General features: G+C 45.9%; 2 protein-coding genes and 1 pseudogene across 2 annotated transcripts in view; all 3 read left to right on the plus strand.

The window, feature by feature from the left end:
* Nucleotides 1-4,672: 4,672 nt before the first annotated feature.
* On the plus strand, nt 4,673-5,611 carry LOC101986974 (olfactory receptor 6B2). The gene has a single exon (XM_005361676.1). It carries the CDS (start codon nt 4,673-4,675, stop codon nt 5,609-5,611), a length of 939 nt encoding a protein of 312 aa, XP_005361733.1.
* Nucleotides 5,612-12,816: 7,205 nt separating this feature from the next.
* Nucleotides 12,817-23,831, plus strand: part of Ndufa10 (NADH:ubiquinone oxidoreductase subunit A10) — a 38,940-nt gene continuing 27,925 nt past the window's right edge. Inside the window, exons 1-6 of the mRNA XM_005361677.2 lie at nt 12,817-12,944; nt 15,307-15,475; nt 15,864-16,079; nt 18,757-18,843; nt 21,569-21,690; nt 23,213-23,292. Of these exons, the coding sequence (XP_005361734.1) occupies nt 12,870-12,944; nt 15,307-15,475; nt 15,864-16,079; nt 18,757-18,843; nt 21,569-21,690; nt 23,213-23,292 (749 nt within the window). The 5' untranslated portion in view covers nt 12,817-12,869. The remainder of the gene's footprint in view (nt 12,945-15,306; nt 15,476-15,863; nt 16,080-18,756; nt 18,844-21,568; nt 21,691-23,212; nt 23,293-23,831) is intronic.
* On the plus strand, nt 17,869-18,337 carry LOC113457653 (annotated as a pseudogene).

Raw genomic sequence — 23,831 nt, forward strand, 5'->3', positions numbered from 1 at the left:
GGTGCAGCTGTGAGCAGGTGCCTGGGTCCGCCCCTCCCATCCTGATAGCATGTTCTATTAGACAGACCATCAGCCTTGAGGGAGCTGAGTGGGAGGTCCACAGTCTGCCAGTCTAAAGGGATTCCAAAATAGGAAGTCTGTTTGAAGGAACGCATAGCCATGGCCAAGGTACAGGTGAAAAGGGCTGTGCTGCTCTAAGGGGCTCAATCTGCAGATCAAAATTTTGTCTAACCCATCATTCATCGTTAATTAGCTCATTCACAGTTAACAGTGGCCATATCCCAATGATAAGCACAATCCGTGGGGCTTGTCCTGGAGACAAAGCCATCCCAGGCAAATCCAGTGAATTTTCAGGCAAAACCCACTATGCCAATGCCTCCCCTAGGAATTTCAAAGCCATTTGTGGCCACTCAGGTAGGAAAAGACCCAGCCTCGCTCTTGATGGTGCCCAGCACCAGATGTTGAGATTGCAATGACTAGGCCATTACTGAGTTAGCTTCAAGTGCTTTGTGCCAGATCACACTGCAAATGCTGCTCAAATCAATTCTCTGCATTGAACCACACACTAGCATTGTGATGCCATGAAAGGGCTATGTTACTGTGAGATAACCCATAGCTGTGGTAAGTTTGGGTTCTGACAGGACACCTATGCTTGGTGCCAGGAATCCCCATCCCAAGTGCAACCCTTCCCTGTGCCATGGCTTTCCTAGCTGTTTCTTTTTCATCCCAGAACCTTTCTGTGGATTCCAGGCTTGCTTGATATGACCTTACAGACTGCACCCAACAGCTATCCAACAAGCACTCACAGCACATCTCCCCGAGCAGAGATGCTCCTAGACCCGGGGCAGCCACAGTGCTCTCTCTCCACTTCCTATCATTGCAATGTCCTAGGTCTTCACTTCCTCTCTCTTTGCTGCCAGGATCCAAGGGACTGCCATAGGACCAGAGCCTGTGGCTTAAAACGGCAGATGTTTATTTTTTCAAAGTTTGGGGGACCCAGACATTCAAAAATCAAAGTGTGGCAAGGTTGTTCTCCCATCTGACCTCTGGGGAGAACACTCCCTGCCTCTTCCTGTGTCCAGTGGCTTGAGAGATCCTCAGGTCTATGGCAGCATGGTTTCAACATCTGCCTGGGTTTTCATATGGCCATCCTTTCCTAGATGTCTATTGTTTGCTGTCTTTCAGAAAGTCATTGCCATTGGATTTATGAACCACCAAAAAGGAGGTCAGAAATTAGTGAAATGTGAGTCTGCCTTGTGGCCATCGTGTGCATACCATGATAGCCAAACGGAAGTAGAGGACTCCTTTTATACTGAAGGTCCAAACCTCCTTCCTGGGGCTCCAATGACACAACCTTCCCAGGAGATACTGTCCCTTCCCAGCAAACATGTAACCACCGATGTCAGCTGGACACCTAGGAATTTATTTGCATTATATTTTCTTTTGCAAACCAGAATTCTAGAGCTAGAATTCCAAATTCTAGGGCTAGAATTCCAGGGCTATGGGGAGCACCCTGAAAACTGCTTCCCCAGAATAACTTGACCCATAGCCTGTAAGCCTGTAACTGGCCGACCATCAGCACTGGCATAGTTTCAGCAGCCTGAGCAAGCAACTGTCCACCGCTCTAGTCTGCCTTCAGATTTGGTGTCCAACTCATCTTAAGCGCTGCAGCATAGCTGGCAGATACACAATCCTTACCGTGAGATGCCAGAGGTCATTCATGGACAGCTAAACAGGAGAGGCAGGAGCTGAGCAAATAGCTATCAATGGGTAGTGGAGGAGAAAGCAGGAGAGCAGACACAGTCACTGGCCCAGAGGCCTGCAGACACAATGGGATAGGACAGCTCCCAACCTGCAGGTAAGGGAATGCAAGTCCAGTGCTGTCGAGTTGTACGATCAGCCCCACAAGACAGTCTTCTATCCTAGAGCTGGCACACGTCTCAGTGTTTGTAGAAAATAGTCTGCGCCTATTTGGTGACACTCTGCTACCTTCAAGAACTATCTGTGGATGTGGGGCCTCTCCTAGGCCCAGACCTAGCCTCCTGAATGAACAGTGGGCTTGGCTCTGGCTCCTCTGTGGATGTGAGCTGGTGGGTGTTGCCTCCTTTATAACTCCATGCCCAGGATCCCTAGTTGGAGGGGCTAAGGCTCCTGACATCCCTTTTGCCCACCAGTTCCCCAGGATCCTGAGCAGCCTCTGGAACCCCCCCCCCCGCCACGCCACGCACACACTCCCTATTTAGTTCAGGGTCAGCTTGGTTGCCTGATGTCCAGATCTTGTCCCAAATCTTTTTGTCTGAGCTGCAGGAATATTGGAGGCTTACACCATATGCATTCATGTGGCCACCTCTGTGTCTGCTCCCTGTCCACCTTGAATAAGGCCTGCTCTGGAACTCTTGTCCGACTCTGTCAGTGCTTCTGAGACCTGGGCCTAGTCCCTGTTCCCATGAGTGGACTAGCTTCTGTAAGTTGTAATACTCAGCCCTAGTCTTCTTTGATTTCCTTCACTGTTGGAACTGCAATAGGTCAGCATTTGCCTCAGGGATCCCCGGCTGCACCTCAGCTTTCTATGGCCACAGCTCCATCCTGCCGTGTCCTCACTTCATGCAATGTTTCTGACCACACCGTGAGGCCTTCCTGCCTCAGTATGCGTGGACTGCAGTACCTCGTCTTCCTCTGCAACTTTATTTTTTTTCTGTTTATTTATTTATTTATTAAAGATTTCTGTCTCTTCCCCGCCACCGCCTCCCATTTCCCTCCCCCTCCCCCAACCAAGTCCCCCTCCCTCATCAGCCCAAAGAGCTATCAGGGTTCCCTGCCCTGTGGGAAGTCCAAGGACCGCCCACCTCCATCCAGGTCTAGTAAGGTGAGCATCCAAACTGCCTAGGATCCCACAAAGCCAGTACGTGCAGTAGGATCAAAAACCCATTGTCATTGTTCTTGAGACAATGAGGACTACTGAGACCTCTGCAACTTTCTAACCGGTGTTCTCACAACTGCAGCGGTGGCCCCAGAGGGCATTGTTCTTTATTTGCTGAGGCAAACTCTTCCCCCAAAGGGCTTCCAGGAACTTTCCTAGACCTCCTCTGGCCGTGGATTTTCTATTTTCAAATTAAGTTGACTTCCCAACACTGCATTCAAATTAAGCCAGCTTCCTAGACACCACTTTTGTATATAGTCAATAAAGGCGGTGATGCGGTTATTACATGTGGAGTGTCAGGGTGTGTGAGCAGATGTGAGTTCCTTCTGGTGTGTGCTGGCTGCGTGGGGGAAGCTGGCCACACTTTGGAGACCTCACTGAGTCACAGCAGCAGCCTAGACCATTACACTCACATCTCCAGCATGGCAAGAACACAGTCCTTTCTGTCCTCTTACGTCAAGACTAAGGAGCAAAGCCTTGGCTATATTCACCCCTACAGGGTAGCGCACACAGCCCTGTCTATCCTGGCTTTCTCCATGATAAATGTTTATGATAAAAGTAGAGCAGAGAAAACACCAGCTATGGCATCTCTGATTCAAGGGGAATACATACACACACACACGTGTGTGTGTGTGTGTGTGTGTGTGTGTGTGTGTGTGCGTGTGCGTGTATCACGAGCATTATCATGCTTGCCATGATTGAACAAGGGGTGGATCCTGATGGTGGCTGGAGAAGCCAATACAAGCCCTTTCTGAATACTGAACCCAAATCCAGCAGCACAGCAAAGAAACCCATTCTTTTTTAATTTTATTGATTTTTATTGAGCTCTACATTTTTCTTTGCTGCCCTCCCTGCTTCTCTCCTCCCCTTCAACCCTCTCCCAAGGTCCCCATGCTCCCAAATTACTCAGGAGATCTTGTCTTTTTCTACTTTCCATGTATATTAGATCTATGTAAGTCTCTCTTAGATCCTCATTGTTATCTAGGTTTTTCTGGGATTGTGGTTTGTAGGCTGGTTTTCTTTGCTTTATGTTTAAAAACCACCAATAAGTGAGTACATGTGATGATTATCTTTCTGGGTCTGGATTACCTCACTCAAAATGATGTTTTCTAGCCCCATCCATTTGCCTGCAAAATTCAAGATGCTGTTATTTTTTTCTGCTGTGTAGTACTCCATTGTGTAAATGTACCACATTTTCCTTATCCATCCTTCAGTCGAGGTTGTTTCCAGGTTCTGGCTATGTCAAACAAAGCTGCTATGAACATAGTTGAGCACATGTCCTTGTGGCACGATTGAGCATCCTTTGGATATATACCCAAATGTGGTATTAGTGGGTCTTGAGGAAGGTTGTTTCCTAACTTTCTGAGAAGTTGCCCCACTGACATCCAAAAGGGCTGTACCAGCTTGCACTCCCACCAGCAATGTAAGAGTGTTCCCTTTTCCCCGCAATCTCTCAGAAACCCATTCTTAACTCCAGCTAGTTTCCTGATGGGCCATGTAGGCTTCCTACATCTTAAATATCTATCCTCAGTAGTGCCCCTCTTGCCCATCCCCTCTTCATTATGCACCCAAACACAAGTGCATTGGTCTCCCCAGTTTAAGACCTGACAGGAAAATTAATTCCTTTCCCTGCTGCTCAGAGGAACCAGGACCACTGTTTTCCACCTGAAGCTACTGACTGCTCCCTGTTCTCCCCTCAGTTGACACTTGGCCCTTCCTATTGACCTGTGGATCTTTTGCAGCTGCAGAAGGATGAGGGGGGAGAACATCACCAAGGTCAGCATGTTCATCCTGCTGGGCTTCCCCACAGCCCCCAGGCTGCAGTACCTGCTCTTCCTCCTCTTCCTGCTCGCCTACCTCTTCGTGCTGGTGGAGAACCTGGCCATCATCCTCACTGTCTGGAGCAGCGCCTCTCTCCACAGACCCATGTACTACTTCCTGGGTTCCTTGTCTTTCCTAGAGATCTGGTATGTGTCAGACATCATCCCCAAGATGCTGGACGGTTTCCTCCTGCAGAGGAAATGCATCTCTTTCGCTGGTTGCATGACTCAGCTTTACTTCTTCAGCTCCCTGGTGTGCACAGAGTGTGTACTCCTGGCTTCCATGGCCTATGACCGCTATGTGGCCATCTGCCATCCCCTGCGCTACCAAGTCATCATGACCACGGGGCTGTGTGTCCAGCTCGTGGCCTTCTCTTTTGCTAGTGGCTTCACCATCTCGATGATCAAGGTCTATTTTATCTCCAGTGCCTCTTTCTGTGGCTCCAATGTCTTGAACCACTTCTTCTGTGACATCTCTCCCATCCTCAAGCTGGCCTGCACTGACTTCTCTACAGCAGAGCTGGTGGACTTCATTCTGGCCTTCATCATTCTGGTGTTCCCCCTCATAGCCACCATCCTCTCCTATGGGCACATCACCCTGGCTGTGCTGCGTATCCCTTCGGCCACAGGACGGTGGAGGGCCTTCTCCACCTGTGCCTCCCACCTCACCGTGGTCACCTTCTTCTACATGGCCATGATCTTCATGTATGTGAGACCCCAGGCTATCGATTCCCGGAGCTCCAACAAGCTCATCTCTGCTGTGTACACCGTCCTCACACCTATGATGAATCCTTTGATCTACTGTCTGAGGAACACTGAATTTAAGGATGCTCTGAGAAGGACCCTGGGCCTGGGTAATACTCCTCAGTAGACATTAAGTATTCTCAAGCAGAATTCAAATAAAATCTCATATCATATTCTATTCAATATTTTTAATGAAATTTAACAAACCTATAAAATTACCTACAGTAATAAGCCGTTATCCAAACATATTTACTGAGTGTGGACTCAGGAAACTATCTCCCAGGCAGATCAAGCATTAGAATCCAACTCTAGGCACCTTCTCTGTGTCAAGATAACCACTATGCTGGTTGCTATTTCCAGAGAGTAATCTGGATGTTTTGAGCTTCATTATTGTAATCATGAAGTACATATACACTTTCATGTTCTGCTTTGGCTCAGCAGTTTGTGTTTGGGTGTCTTTGCATGTAGCAATGATTCATGCATTGTTGCTCAGCGATATTCACATATGTATCAGCATGTAGTCCTGTATTTTGCTCTTGGTGGACAGTATTACAGGTACTGTCTAGGATGTGTAATGCTGCTATATACAATCCAGGTAGTATTTTGTTGATAATCTATGCAGTTTAGTGACCTACACAGAGATGGATCTAGGCTAGACATAGGTACACGAAGGCTGTACGTTTCTATATCTGCTGAAACACAAGATATGTGTATGGTCAGGTTTAGAAGAAACTGATTTCCAAACTTTATGTACCAGTTTTACTCCCATTACCAGTGTAGGAGAAGAATCCTAGAGGTTCTAAATCCTGGCCAACACGCAGTGCTGTACATCTGTTTCCATTCAGCCTTTCTTCTGGGCTCCAAAGGCTTCTTACTGTGACTTATATTTGCATTTCCCAAATGCAAGCGGTGTTCTGCAGGTACTGACACTGTTCATTGGCTGTGGCCTCTCTGGTGAGCTGCCCACATCTTCTGCCCGTTTTCACATTGGTCTCTTTCCTTACAGGGCTTCTTACATCATCTGGATCCGAGCTCCTTGTCAGATCTGAGCCCTTGGAAGAAAAAACCTTCCAGTTCATTATATGCTCTGACCTCATGGGTCTTACAACGAAGAAAAGTTTTTTATTTTTATGTCTAACATGTAAAATTCCCTTATAGAGATTTTACATTTTAGAAATGTTAACTTCCCCTACGTTCATGAAAATGTTCTCCTGTGATATTCTACCTTTGCTTTTTAAATGTTTAAATTTGTAATCCATCTGAAACTGAAACCATTTTCACAAGGACCTGAAATTAGTCTAGTACTTACCCATTGTTTGAAAGGTCACATCCTTCCCTAGATAGTGTTACCTTTAATAAAACAAATCAGTGAGAACATGTGGATCCTTGTGCTTTGAACTCCAGCCTTTTTCTTTTATCTACCTGGTTTTGGGAGCCAGACCCACTCAAGACTTTCTCAGAGGCTCTGATGAAAGGTCAAAAGGCATATTATCTCTGTGTCCTTGTACAGGTGTAGATACCACAAGGATAGTCTGGGGCTCATGTCCGTGCCTTGGAGTCAAGGTTGTGGTTTCTGGGAACCCTAATTTTCTCACTGGGCTGTGCTTATCAGCTCCAAAGCAGCTGTGTCAAAAGGATCATGTGTTATCTTGACAGCACAGTTTGATTTAGCCATATCTCCCCCTAAAAATAGTATATAAGCTGCTGGATTCCTTAATAAACTTGCTTGGGCATAAGTCATCATCAGCTTATGTAAGACCCCAGCTTTTATTTTATCTATTTTCTACCCCACACCCCCATCTCCTGGCACTTCTCCCTCAAGACCCAATCATTAAAGAAGGACCTGGTCCAGGTCAACCTGCCTGTCTGTCTTTTCCTGCACCAGTCCTACAGGGCTTTTCCATGTGGTCTTTCCCATGCTGTGAGATTCGCTAGCGTGTCCTCCATTCATGTACTTCTAGTCTATGTCGTCCTGGTTTCCTTTGAGTCTTCCTGAAAGGAGTTACACATCTTAGAATCTGCTTGTCAGTGTCAACAGAAGAAACGGTCACAGGTTTTCATTCATGAAAATGTGCTGAATCTACAGATTAATTAGGAGATACTGTTATCATCACAATTTTGAGATTTTAATAAGAAAATAATGAGCACCTGTCTTCTGTCACAATTTCAATTTCTTGACCCTACTTTGTAGCTTTGGTTAGCAGTTCTTCTTTCAAGTGCTTGGGTTTCGAAAAATTATGACACAAAAACCCATCTCTTAAGTGTAAATTGTAAAATTCTGTTACTTTATTATACTGGCACAATGTAATTTTGAGCTTTCTTTTAGAGATCATGGTAGGTTTACATAAAGTTGCAAAGACATATACTAGGTAGGCCCATGTATCCTTTGCCTGGTCTTCCCACCAGTGTCCTCTTGTGTGACTAAGGCACGGTTTGGTGACAGGACATCGACTATAGCACACCCTACGGCACTTGTTCAAATCCCATCATTTATACAGATTCATCTGTTACAGAGCATGCATGTTTGTGATGACTGGACACAGTGTAGCTGGGGGGCAGAGCATTCCCATCATCAGAAGACATCTGCCGCTGCTGACACACAGCCACATCCCTCACTAGAGCCTCTGGATGCCCCAAGTTGTTTTCCCTGTCCTTTTATTTCAACACATAATATACTATAAACGGAACCACACCTCTTGACCTCCGGAGTGTGCCACCATGCCCAATCTTGGATTATTTCTAATGTGAGTTTAAGGAAGCTACTTATATATCCGAGACACAAGTCTGTTGTCAAATATGTGGCTTGTAAATATTTTCTCTACCTGTAGTTTGTCTTTTCATCCTCTTAAGGTTTCATGCAGCAGGCATTTCTGGATTTGGTAAAGTCTAGTTAACCTGTTTCCTATTCTGGATTATGCTTTTGATATCAAGTTAAAAAAAAAACTTCCCAAGAAAAGCCAGCCTACAATTCACAATCCCAGAGAACCTAGACAACAAAGAGGACTCTACTAAGAGAGACATACATGGTTGTAATCTACATGGGAAGTAGAAAAAGACGAGAACTCCTGAGTAAATTGGGAGCATGGGGATCATGGGAGAGGGTTGAAGGGGGGAGGGAAGAGAAAGAGAGGGAAGCAGAGAAAATATATAGCTCAATTTTTAAAGAAATTTTTTAAAAACTACTTCCCTAGTCCTAGGCCTAAAATGTTTCTCCTATTTTTTCCTAAAAGCTTTGTGATTTTACATATTACATTCAAATACATGATCCATCCAAACACATGATTTTAGGACCTTTTTTCCAGGTGTTAAGGTTATTGACAGTTCATTTGCTTTTCCCATGGCTAGCCAATCGCTCTCCCACTAGGCCAAGGAACCATGTTTGCACCACTGTAGAAACAGCTGAGATCTGTGCGGGCTCCGTTGTGGCAGCTCTCTCTGTTTCACTGGCTCTTGTTTTTTGCATACCATAGCCTCCAGAACCACTGCACACTCTTGATTGATAGCAGCATTAGTAAAGCTCAACAACGGGAGAGTAGTTCCTCTGACTTTATTCTTCTTCTTAAATCCATCGTGGGCAATCTAGCATCTTTACATTTCTGTAATTTTATAAAGTTTGTCTCTACCTATTAAAACATCCTTGTGAAGGTTTTAGTGGGAACTCCATTAAACCTATAGATCGGCTTGGGAAAAATCAACCTGGTGTATTTCTTCTGATCTGTGATATGTAAGCCTCTCCATTTTTGAGGGCTTTTTGATTTCTTACGTTATTTTATATGTTGTAGCCTACAGATGTGTTACACTTAAACTCAAGTGTTACAGTTTACTCAGACCAAGCATAAATTGAATTCTATCTGCTACTCAGCTCTGACTTATATGCTTTTAGTATGTTTTTAGGCAGTTGTCCTAAAGCCTTTATTGGAGCAGATGTGTTCTTTTATTATAAATGAGGATTTAGTGTGTCCAATGCTTTTCCTGTATCAGGCACTCTGATCACATATATTTCCTGTTTTGTTTATATTACTAAGTTTTCAAACGTCAGCTGGCTTTGTATCCTTTGACTAGATCGCATTTGCATCTGGTGTTCTCTTCTCATTTTATATGTTGTTGGATTCAATTTGCTAATGTTTTCTTGAGAATTTTCCTGTATATATTCATAAGAGATATTGATCTATGGAGTTCTTAAATTTTTGTACTGTCTTTGACAGTTATGACATCATAACATGTGGTGGTAAGCATTCTCTCTTCTGGTTTTTGAAGGGGATTATACAAATTTATACGTTTACATATCAAGCAAAATTCTTCAGGAAAGTATGCATATTTAAGAATTTCATTTTTGGTTAAGTGATTTTTTAAAAATTACAAATTCAATTTCTTCAACACAGAACTACTAAGGTTATCATATAATTGATTTGTGAAGGCCTGTGTCTTTTTCATTTTAATGACTCAAAATATTATATAGGTTTCACAAGCTACTTCCACGCATGCATGTCATGTACTTTGAACATTCCCCCACACCTCATGACCCTCTTCTCACCCTTTACATCTCACATCGCTCGTTTTGGTGCTGTTTCCCTTCCACTTTTACACCATCAGTGCATACATGAGTTTATCTATAAACTCTAGGACGCCCAAACAAGAGAAAAGACGAGAATTTTGGCCTTTCTGACTTAATTTACTTAACATGATACTCTCCAGTTGCATTCTTTCCTCCTCCTCCAAATTTCAAGATTCTTTAGGGCCGAACAAAATTATATTTTTATATCTAGCACATTTTCTTCATTCTTCTCATGCTGAACACAGGTTGGCCCCACAACTTAGCTATTGTGAACAGTGTTGTAATAAACATTGAGGTGCAAGTGTATTTTCATAGCATGTTGACTTGGAATTGCTTGGGGTAAGCGCCTAGGTGTGGTACGGTCATATGGTAGCTCTATTTCCAGGTTTTTTTTTTTTGAAGAATCTCCATACTGATATCCATACAGGCTAGTTTAGCATATACATTATCACTAGCAGTGTATATATAAATATTCCTTTTTGTCCACATCCTCACCAGAATTTGTGGGTTATTCATTTTCTTTTTGACTATCATTTTGACTTGGGTGAAGTGGGATAGCAATGCATTTTTAATTGTATTTCTTTACTCACTAATGATATCCTTAAATTTTTCATGTTTATTGGCTACCGGTGTTTCATCATTTGAGAATTATCTGCCCATTTCACAGGTCTATTGGCTCATTTCACGGGCCTATTTATTGACTGGGCTGGTTGATGTCTAGTGAGTTCTTTGTATAGTCTACATATCAATCCTACAACAGATAAGTAGCAAGCAAAGATTTTCTCCCGTTTTACAGGCTATCACTTCTCTTAATTGTTCTCTTGCTGTGCAGAAAGATTTTATTTTCATGAAGTCACTGTTTTCTGTTTGATTCCTCTACATTCCCTCCAGTTTCCAACGGATACCTTGTACATACTTTTAAAAGAATTTCATCCTTATTTGCTTATCTTTGGGGGATAATCATTTTTGCAGCATTGTAAGTGGTAAGTAAGTCAAGGTGTTACCTTATGCAGACAAACTTAAAACAACCTCCGGTGAGGCTTATTCCCTACTCTGCTCACTGGACCAAACATTCCTTTCATTTGGGTTCTTCTAGACACCTCCCTTTTCTAAGTATGACATTTTGAGCATTTCCTGTATACTCATGAAGCCCTACAAAAAGGAGATTAAAGTTTTGTTTCAACCAAATGTGATTTTAAAACTCATTCACCAAGGAATAGACGACAAAGCTTCCATTCTCCATTCTCTTCTTCTGACTTTCCGCTGGAGTTCCCAGTCTTGTGTTGTCATTTGGGAAACTTCCTCACTCAACTCTTCTAAAGAAAAATCTTGCTGGAGGAGAGAGCTGCCACTCAAGTAGGCTTATTCTTCCTCTGAGTGCCTGTGGAGTTCCTCCAACAGCTTCGGGAGAGCCTCAACCCCCATCAAGAAACCTTCTAGTCACAAGCATCCAGGGAAAATAAAACGGGTGCAAATACTTCCTAGGTCATTTTGTTGACGCTTATATTATTTTGGAGATAAGGCGAGAGAGAAAAAGAATCCCTGATTAAAAATCATAGACTTCACTTGTTCCTCAGTGAACAAGTGAAGAATTCTTTTTAAAAGTTCAAATACAACTCATTATTATAAGAACAATATATTTAAAAAATGAGGGGGGTTGTAATTCAGAGATTCAAAGCTCATTGAATAGTAAATATTTAAAAATATCTCACGGTTGATTCACAACAAAAACTGAGCAAACTTGGGGCAGATGACTGGCTCCAGCTTAAGTAGCACCATTAAGATTTGCAAGTTAATGACATACACCCTTTTCCATTATGCCACCAGCTAAAGCTGTCAGACATACCTCAACTTAGGAGGTGAGGCAGTGTCTTTCTTAAGGGTGAGCCTGCCCGGTACTGACACCTAGCGCATTGGAGGGGAGTTGCGAAATAGGATGATCGAGATGCAGGAGCTATGTGGAGAGCCATTCTCAATAAACTGGAAGGAGCACTGGGCTTCCTAGAAATAGGAAAGGCAAGGGAGCTTTGGTGAAAGTGGTCCACTCCCAGGGCGGGACTCCCACTGTTTTGGGGGCACACACACTCCCCACAGCACTTTCTTGGCTTCCTCAGACTCTTCCTCCTTAGCCTCAGAGGGTCTTGGAGCTTAAGAAGTCTCCAGGAGGGCTGTGGAAGTGAGGCAGGGAGCTCTGCCCTGGAGACCATGGTGGTTCTAGACCTGAGGCCCCCTCAGCTCTCAGCGGACAAGAGCTCAAAACCGAGTCCCGAGCGGGTCTCAACCACAGAGCCCAAGCGGGTGGCAGAGCCTCCTCTCCGAACCCAGGCAGGGAGTAGGTGAAGCCCACAGAACCCAGGAAGTAGGGTCCAGTCCTCAGAGGTCGGGCGTGGACCCGGGTGGCGGGTTCTCACCACAGGATCTGGGGAGCGAGCGGATCCACCCCATAGAACCCGTACAGTCACACTTTCGTCGCACCCCTCAAGGCATCTACGAGAACCCCAGCTCAGAGTTGGCAGCCTCCATGCAATCGGCAAGGCCCAGGAGGGTCTTCTCGCCCTTCGCCACATACGTAGATCTATTGTCTGGGGGTCCAGCCGCGCTACTCGCCCAAAGGAGCTAACACCTTGCTCATAGTGTAGGTCTAAGCTTAAGCGTCGTCCCTCCAGTATAACCTGGCCCAATCTTCTATTCACCCCAAGAAGGTTATTTTTTTTCCGACAGGCGCCGCGAACACCTCGGCTGTGACGTCATGGCAGCGCGCCGCAGACAGCCTAGGACCCGGTCGCGCTCGCGTCCGTCTGGTCCTTGAGCCGGCGGGGACGGCTGAGCAATGGCCTTGAGACTGCTGAGACTTCTCCCGGCGTCAGCGTCCGCGCGGGGCCTCGCGGCCGGAGCCCAGCGCGTGGTGAGCGGCGGGCGGCATGTCTTGCCTGGATCTCGGACTGTCCTCTCCGAGCCCCGATTCCCCGACGTTGTTGGTCAGACCCTTCAGCCGCTAGCTCCCGAGATCCCTACCCACAGCTCCGGGTGCAGCTTTGCGGCGGCACTCTCTCTCCAAGCTGCATCTGGGGAACCGGGAGGCCGGGGCCCTGGACTCTGGGCCCGCTTGCTCTTCCGTTCAGTGTTTGGCAAAGCTGCTTTGTTGAGCGCCCCGTGGACGCTGGGGTGACGTGATGTGGAGCCGCAACAGAGACTTTTGGGGTAGATTAGGGGAGGATTAGGACTTCCTAAGATGCATGCAGAATAGTGGGTCATACTAGGTTCCGCGGGGGCCGCGGCTGGGAACAGGACACGTTTTTTGACAGCACCATAATGTCTTTGCTTCTTAGTAGCTACAACTGCAGAGGTGTTAAATTAGTGAAGGGGTTGACCTTCTTATTTAGGATTTTTGTTTTGAGCAGAGGAGTGGTGTATGTGAGAAATATGAATGAGCTGGAGAGAGAAATCGGGTGTGCATAAATGTGAGCCGGAATCAGCGCTGTCCGCCTATGCCCCGTTAGGACCACGCTTATCAACTAGGCATATTCCAGTGCACTTTTGCTTTGACCTTGACTCTTAGAGGTTACAACCCTTGTTCCTTCAGCACTCCCTTCAGTGACCTTGTTTCACGTGTGTGTGTCGGAAGTTCACCCTAAGTTTTGCGTGCACTGAGTTCGTTCTTCACGCCGTGAAGTCCAGTGGTTTTGCACAGTGGACAGTGACATATTGGTGCCTTTTTATAGTACCACACAAATTAGTTTACAGCCCTAAAAAAAAAATCCATTGTGCTTAATGTTCATTTATTTTCCACCCTCTAAACTGACAGCCATTGCTCTTTTGATGATTTCTGTCATTTTGCCTTTTCTGGACTTTAGTCAGTCACACATTATATTGCCTGTCACACTACTGTTTATGTGTCCAATTACTTTTACAGTGGGGCTGGACAGATAGCTCAGCGGTTGCTCCTCTAACACGCACTCTCTCTCTTTCTCTCTCTCTCTCTCTCTCTAAATAATAAATCTTAAGCCAGATATCATGGTGCACACCTTTAATTCCAGCATGAAACGGCCAGGTCCACATAGTGAGACCCTTGTCTCAAAATCAAACCTCAGAAACAGCAAAAAAAAGAAAAAGATTGGTTCATGTCTTTATGGCTTGTTTGTGTCATTCCTTTTAATCGCTGGGTGATGCTCCATAGTTCGAATATATTATCACTTGTCTATTTGCCTATTTGAAGACCATATTGACAGTTTCCCCTTCGAGCTGCATGGAGTATGCGTGCAAATTTCATGTGGGAATGTTTATCAGCTGTGATGTGGTTGCTGGGTATTAGTGAGATGGTAGTCTTGTAACCATCTGTTGCCCACTGACTGTCCCATTTGCACTACTCAGCAGTACAGAGCGTCCTGCTGCACGCTCTCTTGCTGGTGTTGGTGCTGGCAGTCATTTGCATTTGTGGGCATCATGTGAGCACACACAGTGCGTGTCTGGGTTCTCTTGGGGGCATCTTAGGCGCTTACTTGCCATCCGCATCATCTTTGAGATTGGTTTACTTCCCACTTTAGAATTTGCTGCCCTTCCAGTTGTTTGCCTTTTAACTATGTACCCACCGCTGTTCCCTGCTTGCTGATCTTTTTTTGTTTGGGGAGAGTGTGGATTACTTCAGTTTGCTGAATGGACTGCGAGACTGCTGAGGATGTCTCTTGCCTTATGGATGAGAGATGTAAAAATGACCTCAGCAGCAGTGCACCAGGAGAGGGTGGTGATGCTTCTTCCTCTTAACCTGTGAATTTGGCTTCTGTGAGTGATTATGGAGTTAAACGAAGGCAAAGATAATGCTTTATTTACCCTGTTGTTTGTTAGATCGTGGACAGTTCCCGCTGTAAAGAACATCAATCATACTTGGGGGTTAGAGTATGGAAACTCTACTTTGGTTTAAGTCTTCTAGCTTTCCCGTGCTTAAACTGTGTACTTGGTGGTGAGCTAACAGGCTGAAGACAGAAGCCTTGATCAGAGAGGTATTTTTGTTCTGTTGGGTCTACCTCCCCTCTGCCGTTTGTCCATCCACCTATTCATCTGTTCATCCATCCACCCAGTTTTCATTAACATAGCAAGCATCCTTGTTTCAGGCCCTGTTCTGAGACCTAGGGATGTAAACATTCAACTCTCAGAGAGCTTGCACTAAGGAAGAAGGGAGTCAGCTCATCAGATAAGAGAGGCCTCCTCCTATTTTACCTAATAATTGCTAATGCCAGCAGTAACCAGAGGTGATGTGATGTTTTTTTCAGGGACAGATTCATACCAGTGTGCAATGCCAGCTGAAGTATGGACCTCTCGCCTTCGTTCTTGGTGATAAGACAACCAAAAAACTGAATCAGTACAGCCGAGTGATAACGGTAGATGGAAACATATGCTCTGGGAAGAACAAGCTCGCAAAGGAGATCGCAGAGAAGCTAGGTATGGACATCATGCAGGTTGACCCTAGCTTTTCAAGCCTGTGGCTGCTTATCCCACCTAGAATTTGTTTTCTGTTGACTAGGTAAATTTAAGCCTAAGGTAGGTCATTCACATTTTTTAGTTGCTTATTTAATATATGCCTATAATCTCCAGTGCTTGAGAGGCTGAGGCAGGAAGACTGCAGGAAATGGTGAAGCCTTCACTTTAGCCATTGTCCCCTCATCTGCTTCTTGAGCATGAAAAGAAATGTGGGCACAAAGGTGACTTCCCTTGGGCTCTGATGCCCAGCCCTGGCCATAGCATTCATATTTTCTTTGTGTTTTTGTCCAGCCATGCACTTCGAGTGGTAGTGGTCAGCCATGCTTCCTCTGAGTCTTCTCTTCCTTAGGCATGAAGCACTTTCCAGAAGCAGGCATCCAGTACTCAAGCAGCACCACAGGCGATGGAAGGCCCCTCCACACGGAATTTAGTGGCAGCTGTAGCTTAGAGAAATTTTATGATAATCCCAAAAGCAACGATGGCAACAGCTACCGCCTGCAGTCCTGGCTGTATGCCAGCCGCCTCCTACAGTACTCAGACGCCCTGGAACACCTGTTGAGCACAGGTACCGCTCTGTTCCTGATCAGGGGTGGTGGGCTTTCCCTTTCTTGATCCCGTTCTGAATAGAGGTTTTCTGAAAGGTACTTTAGGCAAGCTTGTAGAAGTAATGTCACTGCTTTAAGCATAAACCTTGATGGAGGATGGAGCACACGGGTGACTGGGAGAATGTGAAGTCGAACTCTTCAGGATGGACTGTGTGTCCTGTATAGACATGAATGACAGCCAGTGGGTTTTTTGGAGGGACAGTGGCCAGGCTGGAAGTTGTCACAGAGTAAAAGTTAAACCTTGAAAAGATGGCAGAAGTTGGGAGGAGGCAAAATATGCAGGGTCTCAGGGGCCCCTACAGTTAGGGAGAGTGTGTCCTAAGCAGGGTGTATTTGGACAAGCAAAGTTTAGAGTGAGAGACTGGTAGCAGGGACTCGAAAGCAAGGGCATGACAGAACATGTGTGTAGATGAGGTCAGGATATAGCCCCTTCCCTGGGAAGCAGCAAAGTTGTTAACTTGGACCTGAACCCAGAATACCTGAAAACTGACAGCAGGCGTACTGTGCCATATGCCAGGAGCTGTACTCAGAGTGGCACAGTATGTTGGGGGTTGGGGGGACTATGGCTGGTATTTAAGGCTGTGTCTACTCTTATGTGGTTGATGAGTGAACTGTGTGGGAGAGGGAGTGGCTGATGTTTAAGGCTCAGTCTACTTTGTATGGCAGTGGCTGCCCCATGTTTGGTAGACAGACAGTGTGGGAAAAACCAGGTGGTTTGTGTTTAAGGCTGTGTCTGCTTCCTGTGTCAGTGGCTTCCCTGTGGTTGATTGTGGTTTTAGACAAGTTCAGGTGTTCCTGAACGTTGGACCAGTGATTCTGATTCTGAGCTGAGCTAGAAGAACAAAGATGTGTTTTCAGCACGGCCTCAAGATAGCTGATAAAGCTGCTTCACAGATTCCCATTTGTCCCAGAAGAGTCTGGTTTTTATTCCCCAATTTTGTTAATGATTAGTTTTCTCCCAAGGATGGAAAAGCTCTGGGCTTGATTAGTATTGTTCCTAGGAACTTATGTGATCTGGAATCTTCTTGGGTTCCGTACCAGGACCTCCCTCAGGGAAATCCAAACAGTAGCTTGGAAATGATATTGGCCCTCAGGGCAGTCCTTGGTTGGTTTTTTGTTTGTTTTTGTTTTTTAGCATATTCTACCCTATTTCCTAACCATTTGTTTCTTAAATTAAAAAGAAACATTTTACATGTTCAATGAACAGTGATTTGCTTCCTTTTATGCTGTGTTCAGTTACTGTTTTGTAAGTAAGTACCTGCTGTGTGCTAGGCTCATTACTCAAGCCAGGAATACTGCAGGAAGGAAGCTTCTGTTTTAATTGGAACATAGAGACTGACTGGAAAGATGCGTGGCAGAAGTGAGTTGGTGGGAGTGCTCTAGGGAAGCTGGTCTTAGATTAAGTTACATAACAACCAGCTAACTTCTCAAACACTGGACAACGAGTTTTCTCTGGATGGTGAGTGGAGCCAGGACCCGTTCTTCCATAGGGGAAGGTTCTGCCTAGACCCAGCAGGATGGATTGCAGGGAATTTTGTCCTGAGTATCATGAGGACCACATTGCCATGAGTGAAGCTGGCAGTGATGGCAATAAAGGTGAGAAGTGGCCAGCTTAGAATATTGGACTGGAGGTTGTTACTCTGAAGGAGAGGAGGCCATTAGGAGATATGAGCCCAACTTTATCAGCCCAGTTTGCAAGTGGCCTGCTGCTGCTGAGCAGGAAGAGTGCAGATATCATTGGCAGAGGCTATGAGCTTCCTTGCCTTCTCATTGAGTGTGACTGAAGCGATTACCTTTGGCTGCTTCAGTACCACCACCACCTCAAAGACAGGAGTGTCCCCGTCTGGCTGCCCATCTCTCAGATCATATTGACAGACGTGGAAGACCCTGGACCTAGAGAAAGAAGTGGTCATTACATATCTGGTCTAGAAAGTGTGTTTGATTGGAGAGTTAAGCATGTCTCTGTCAACATAAAATAGTGCTCTGAACCAGGCTCCTCTTTGGGACGTGATTGATCTGAGGCAGAAACCTGAAGCTGCTGTTGAAAGAGAGCAAGATGCTTTTCTTTAATGATGGAGACGGTCTCAGGAGAAACAGGAATGTTACTTTGACCCTATGGTACAGCACTTTGCCAAATGCTGGATTCCACCTCTTGTGGCAAGATCAGGACATGAATTTGTCCCATTTCCAGACACATGAGATAACAAAGAGTTATTAAATTACTCTGAACTTGGGACATTTTTATACTTAATACAACCATCCTCAAATTCTCTCAAACAGAAAACTATATATATATATATAGTTTGAGAGAATTTGAGGATGGTTGTGATGAGTAAGATGTGAAGTATAGGAAGAGTTGACCTGGGATCTGAGAGGTCACAGTGAGGCTGAAGTAGCTGGTTTAGAACCCATCTTCCTCTTCTGTTCCAGGTGATGGAGGAGACAGTGTTACCCCAAACTAAAAAAGCACTGTGGTTTTAAATGTGTTTTCCACTTGTAACAGTGTAGTCTTTGAATGTATTTGTAAGAACTAGAATTGTAAGTGACTGGGCTTTTGTTTTCCATTTCTAAACTGGAATTTCTAGTTAGCAGTAATTTTTATTCATTTGGTTTAAAACTGTTTACCTGTTTCAACAGGACAAGGTGTGGTCTTGGAGCGCTCCATCTACAGTGACTTTGTCTTCCTGGAGGCAATGTACAACCAGGGCTTCATCCGAAAGGAGTGTGAGTTGTGCCCTCTGCTGATGGGGATACCTCCACAGAGGCCGAGGGGAGGGTATTTTGTGCTGTTGCATACCACATTCCCCAGGAGAAAGGGAGCTCAGCAAGCTCCCATTGTCCTTGTCATCCTAAATAGGTATCTTTTGTCCATTCACTTACCCTAGAGGCATCCTTGATGTTCAGGAAAACTCTGCATCCTGTAGCTCCTCTCACTTTACCCCAAGAGACCCTTGGTCCTGAGGTCAGCCCACAGCTCCACTAGTTTTCCTTGACCTCTATAGCTAATTTTGCTAAACTCTCCAGGTCTAGTGTGTAGTTTTTATGAAATTGGGCCATTGTATTTTCCCTGTCAGTTTCTGTACAGTTGCCCCTCTAACAAATTAGTGAACCTGTTTTAGGGACATTGGCAGATGACAAAGGAGAAAGGATAAAAGTCTGTTGGTTAAAGCCAGTTAGCCTGGGAACCCTGGGGCAGTTGCTGTGCCTGTAAGGAGTTTGGGCTATACTGTACTTGGCCTGAGTCAGTTTCAGTGTTAGGTTCTTGCCTGCGTGCTTGATAGCTGTACCAGTGGTACTGAAATCTAATGGTCAGCGTGAGTATAGTCGGTCAGGGAAACTGAGGCAAGCAAAAGGATAGTTGTAATCTGAGACTCTGGCTCTGCTGTATCCTGGTGGCTAGAAGTCGTCCATCTGTGTGTGTGAAGCGGAAGGAGTGGGCAAGGAACAGCTGCCCTGTACATGCCAAGCGGCAGCTGAGGTTGGCCAACAGGTATTTCTGGGTGCCACTGTACACAGCTCTGCCTGGATGTTCAGGGATCTCAGGCAAGGCTTTTGTTATCCTAGGGACAGGGAATGAAGCCCGCAGAAATGATGAGCGGCAGCACAGCGTCCCTGAGCACCCTCCGCTTCGCTCTGGAGTGCTAGGGAAAGAGCACGCCTGGGGCCTGACTGACGTGTGCATGGCTGGGAGTCATTGCCAGGGACAGCTCCTGCAGTGAATGGCCTTCAGGGGTCAGACACCGAGTGCCAGAGGGAGTGAGGACAGGTCCATTGTCAGCAGCAGGCTAGGGGAGGGATGGGGACTGGCAGTGGTGTGAAGTGTCAGTGCATGACAGGGCATGGACAGGTAAGGGCTGGCCTAGGGAAGAAAGCTTGGATGTCTTCTGGAAGTCCTGAGGGGTCGCTGAGCATTTTAAGTGGAGAAGGAAGATTTGGTAGTTAGAAGCTCACAGAAGTGTCTGGAAAGAACATAGATGGTGAGGAAAAGTCCACGGGGAGGAGGCCAGTTGGGAGGAGGTTGGAAGAGAACATGTTGGGGTAGGACTAAGTTGGAGGACACACTGGCAGCGGGAACTGTCTACAGGAGGGAAAGTGCTCAGTCTTGCAGAAGCACGGGAGGAGAGTGATGGGAGACCAGTTTCTAGAATGAAGAAGAGTCAGTTTCTCCGAGGTGGTTTCTGTTTGGGTGTCCTGGGTACAAGACTCTCTTAAATGGGCTCAGGGTATACCTAAACGCTGATTATGCTGCTGTGGCCTGAGGGATTGATGCCAGCAGGTGTGGTCTGGTGTCAGCGCCTGCAGTGGGCCTGTTTTCACTTGGTAATGCTCCTGAGTGATAACAGTGGTGACCAGGTCCTGGGTGCAACTACTGAGGAGGTGGAAACCCTGTGGATAAAGCTCCATGGCTGTGTGTGCCCAGACAGAGCTGAAGAGTGTGAGGGGGTTGGCCTTGCCAATGTTTGTAACACGTGACCATTGAATTTTACATGTATAAGATTGGAGACTGTAGCCAGTCGTATTAGTGCCAGGATAGGGAAAAGTACATTGGCAGAAGTCAGTGGCATCCAGTGAGGAAAAGAGGCCTAAGGAATGGGATGTTGTCAGACGTAAGCAGGCAAATGGAGATGGAACAGAGGAAGCAAGGTAGTACATTACCTTAGCAGCGTGCAAGGCTGCTGCTTGCAGGTCTAGCACGTAGGGCAAGGCCTGGTTTTCTCCTGGGCTCATGCGGGTGTGGTCAGGGCAGTCTGTGCAAGTGCCCTATGTCCATAGGCATGCCTCCTCCATCACGCTTTCCCTACTGCAGTGGTCTTGATCACAGTCCAGTCCAAAGATAGCCTTCGATACAGTGACCAGGCGGGTCACTGGGGTGTTCTGTGAAGTGGAAGAAGTGTCTTTCTGTGGGCCTTGGTGTGAGCATCCACTTGTCATTCAGGAAGATTTTACCATACAAGCAGTTCTTTCTCAACACTGCCCAGAGGCACCCTGTTGGGGGCTGATGTGGACATGGTGTGTGTGTCCAAAGGAGTGGGTTTTAATTCTTTTGAATAACAAACCTCTGATTACCAGGACTGTTTGAAAAGGGTGAGGTGACTGCTCCAGATTATTTTGGTGTGAATCTGATTCAGTGGGTAGTTACACATAGTCCGTTCAACTCTCTGAAATATTCTGAACCCGGAAAAGTGGAGCTTAAGTTTTCAGTTGAATTTTTTAAGAAATGCTTTCTGAACTCCTGTAAACCAGACACTTATTTGTGTTCGTAAAGAACTAGATACACAGCAGGTGTATCATATATCCCAGCTAAAGAAACACACGAGGAGAACTGGTGTGCTTCCAACTCTCCCAGAAGTGAGGAAGACATACTCAGGGTCTGTCCTGTGCACAGCAGTTGGGATGCCAGAAGTCTGTAGCTGTCTAGAGTTTGATAGTGATGGGCTTTCTTGTGTAGGTGTGGACCACTACAATGAAATAAAACGGCTCACTCTCCCAGAGTACCTGCCACCCCACGTAGTCATCTATATCGATGTGCCCGTATCAGAGATACAGAAACGGATCCAGAAGAAAGGAGATGTAAGTCGGTACCCATGCAAGCCAGGTGTCTACATGTTTTTTGTGATCAGCGTGTGCCAGTTCCCAGTGACCCCATAAGGCAGGAGGGCCCAGCGAGAGTATATCTATCCCCTGAGCCATTCTTGTGGGGAGGCAAAGTGAGCATATCCTCTGTCCTTTTTCTTCTCTCTTTCTCTTTCTCTTTCTCTCTTTTCTCTTCTCTTCTCTTCTCTTCTCTTCTCTTCTCTTCTCTTCTCTTCTCTTCTCTTCTCTTCTCTTCTCTATGGGGTCTCATGTCCTATTGTCCTAGAGATAAAAGTGATTTGGATATCCTTTCAAGCGTCATGTAAATTTGATGGGTGTTTTGAGTTGAGTTTATGTTACAAGCAAGGAAGTATATTACCTTAACAGAGGGCAAGGCTGGCTGGCACATGGCAAGTCTAGCAAGCAGGGCAAAGCCTGGCTTTCTCTTTGGGCTTATATGGGTATGGAAGAATGCACATCTGCATGTGATTCCCTGTCGCCCTACAGTGCTTTTGTGGCCCCTCACCTGTTACTACTAAGTGCCTGTGTCTGTCAGACAGAAGTGCCCGAGTTCGTGCCTGGCACCCCTGTTCTGGAATAATGTTCCCAGGTGGAGTGAATTCTCCACCTTTATAGACAGCTGACTGTTCCATTTTCCTGTGCCTGGTCTAGGTGCCAGGGCTGCAGGCACTCAGGAAATGGGTGACTTTTTTATTTTTATGAACAGCTTCAGTGAGGTGGGATTTATACTTGATTACATGAACCAGTTGAAATTTGCAGCTGATTTTTAGCCAACTTAGCCAATTGTGGCAGCTTCTATCGCAATCCAGTTTTGGAATGTTTTCTTTATTTCTGTACGTCAGAACAGTAGGCTAGTCTTCTTTTCCTCCCTCTCCTCTTCCCTCCCACAAATGTTTCATGAGTCCTCTGTGCCAACTACAGAATGCTGGGACTGAGTGTTAACTGGATGGGTGAGTTCCCACCCAGCAGCTCGTGTTCTGGTAGAGGAGCCCTGTCCTGAGCAAGGAAATGAGCAAAAGCCACAGAAGACGAGCCTGGGAGAAGAAGAATCTTAGCTTTGGCTAAACTGTCCACTCTTAATTGACAAGAGAAGTGAAAGAGTGAAGGAAGAGTGGAGGTGGGAGAGAAGGGGAAGAGCAGAAAGGTAGAGGGGGTCTACAGTAGGAGAAAGTGCAGGCCGATGGGAGAGACTGGGCCTCGCAGTCTCTGTGGTTTCTCATTGCCTGCTCTTGATGTGAGGTACAGCAGAGAGACGGGCCGGGCTTCTCACAGGGACCTTCTTCCTGGCCCTGCTCTGTGAGAGGAGGGTCATGACATGGACTTCTCTGTAGTCAGGAACAGTTCTCGCTGGTTGTGCCCCCACCGCCTGTTCCCTAAAGCTCTTGCAGCTTGTCGGTCCTTAGGAAAAAGCCGTGCCCCCAGTGTGCTCACGCCTTACACACTCACATGAGAAACGGAATCTGAAGGCCTCCTGCTCTTTGTCTCTGCTTCTGTTCAGCCACATGAAATGAAGATCACCTCTGCCTATCTCCAGGACATCGAGAATGCCTACAAGAACACCTTCCTCCCCAAGATGAGGTGAGCCCAGCACAGTGCTCACATGCCAGACTCAGGCTGTCTTGCAGAGACTGCAGGAAGCCTTGTAGCTCAGAGCATTTTCTTTCCCATTCACAGCCTCAGGCTGCAGAGCCAACAGGAGACTTTTCAGTTTAGGTTTTGTGAATTTGGGTTTTTTAAAATGCTTTTTCCCCTTCCAGTTAAATCCTTAAGATTCTTGATGCTAAAAATAAATTTTAGCATTAGAGGTACATTCTGAAATATTGCTTGAAACACAGCATACCTGTGGAGGGACTCTATCAATACTCAGTCCTTTACACCCTTAGTCAGCATCCTAAACAGTATTGGGGTTAGCATCACCACGTCTGTCTTCTTTCATTCCTGTTCATGTGTTGAAGCATGAGGGAAGAATGCTTCCCCTCTCCACAGGGTTCTCAGGTCCTAGGTGTATCTGTATGTGTTACAGTTAAATTGTTTGATACTGAAAAGTTTTAGGGCATTGTTTAAATTCTCAAAGTTATGAATAAGAACAAAATGAAGCAAGTGGTTTTTAACTCCTA

Source organism: Microtus ochrogaster, linkage group LG4 (genome assembly GCF_000317375.1).
Source record: "Microtus ochrogaster isolate Prairie Vole_2 linkage group LG4, MicOch1.0, whole genome shotgun sequence".
NCBI lineage: Eukaryota > Metazoa > Chordata > Mammalia > Rodentia > Cricetidae > Microtus > Microtus ochrogaster.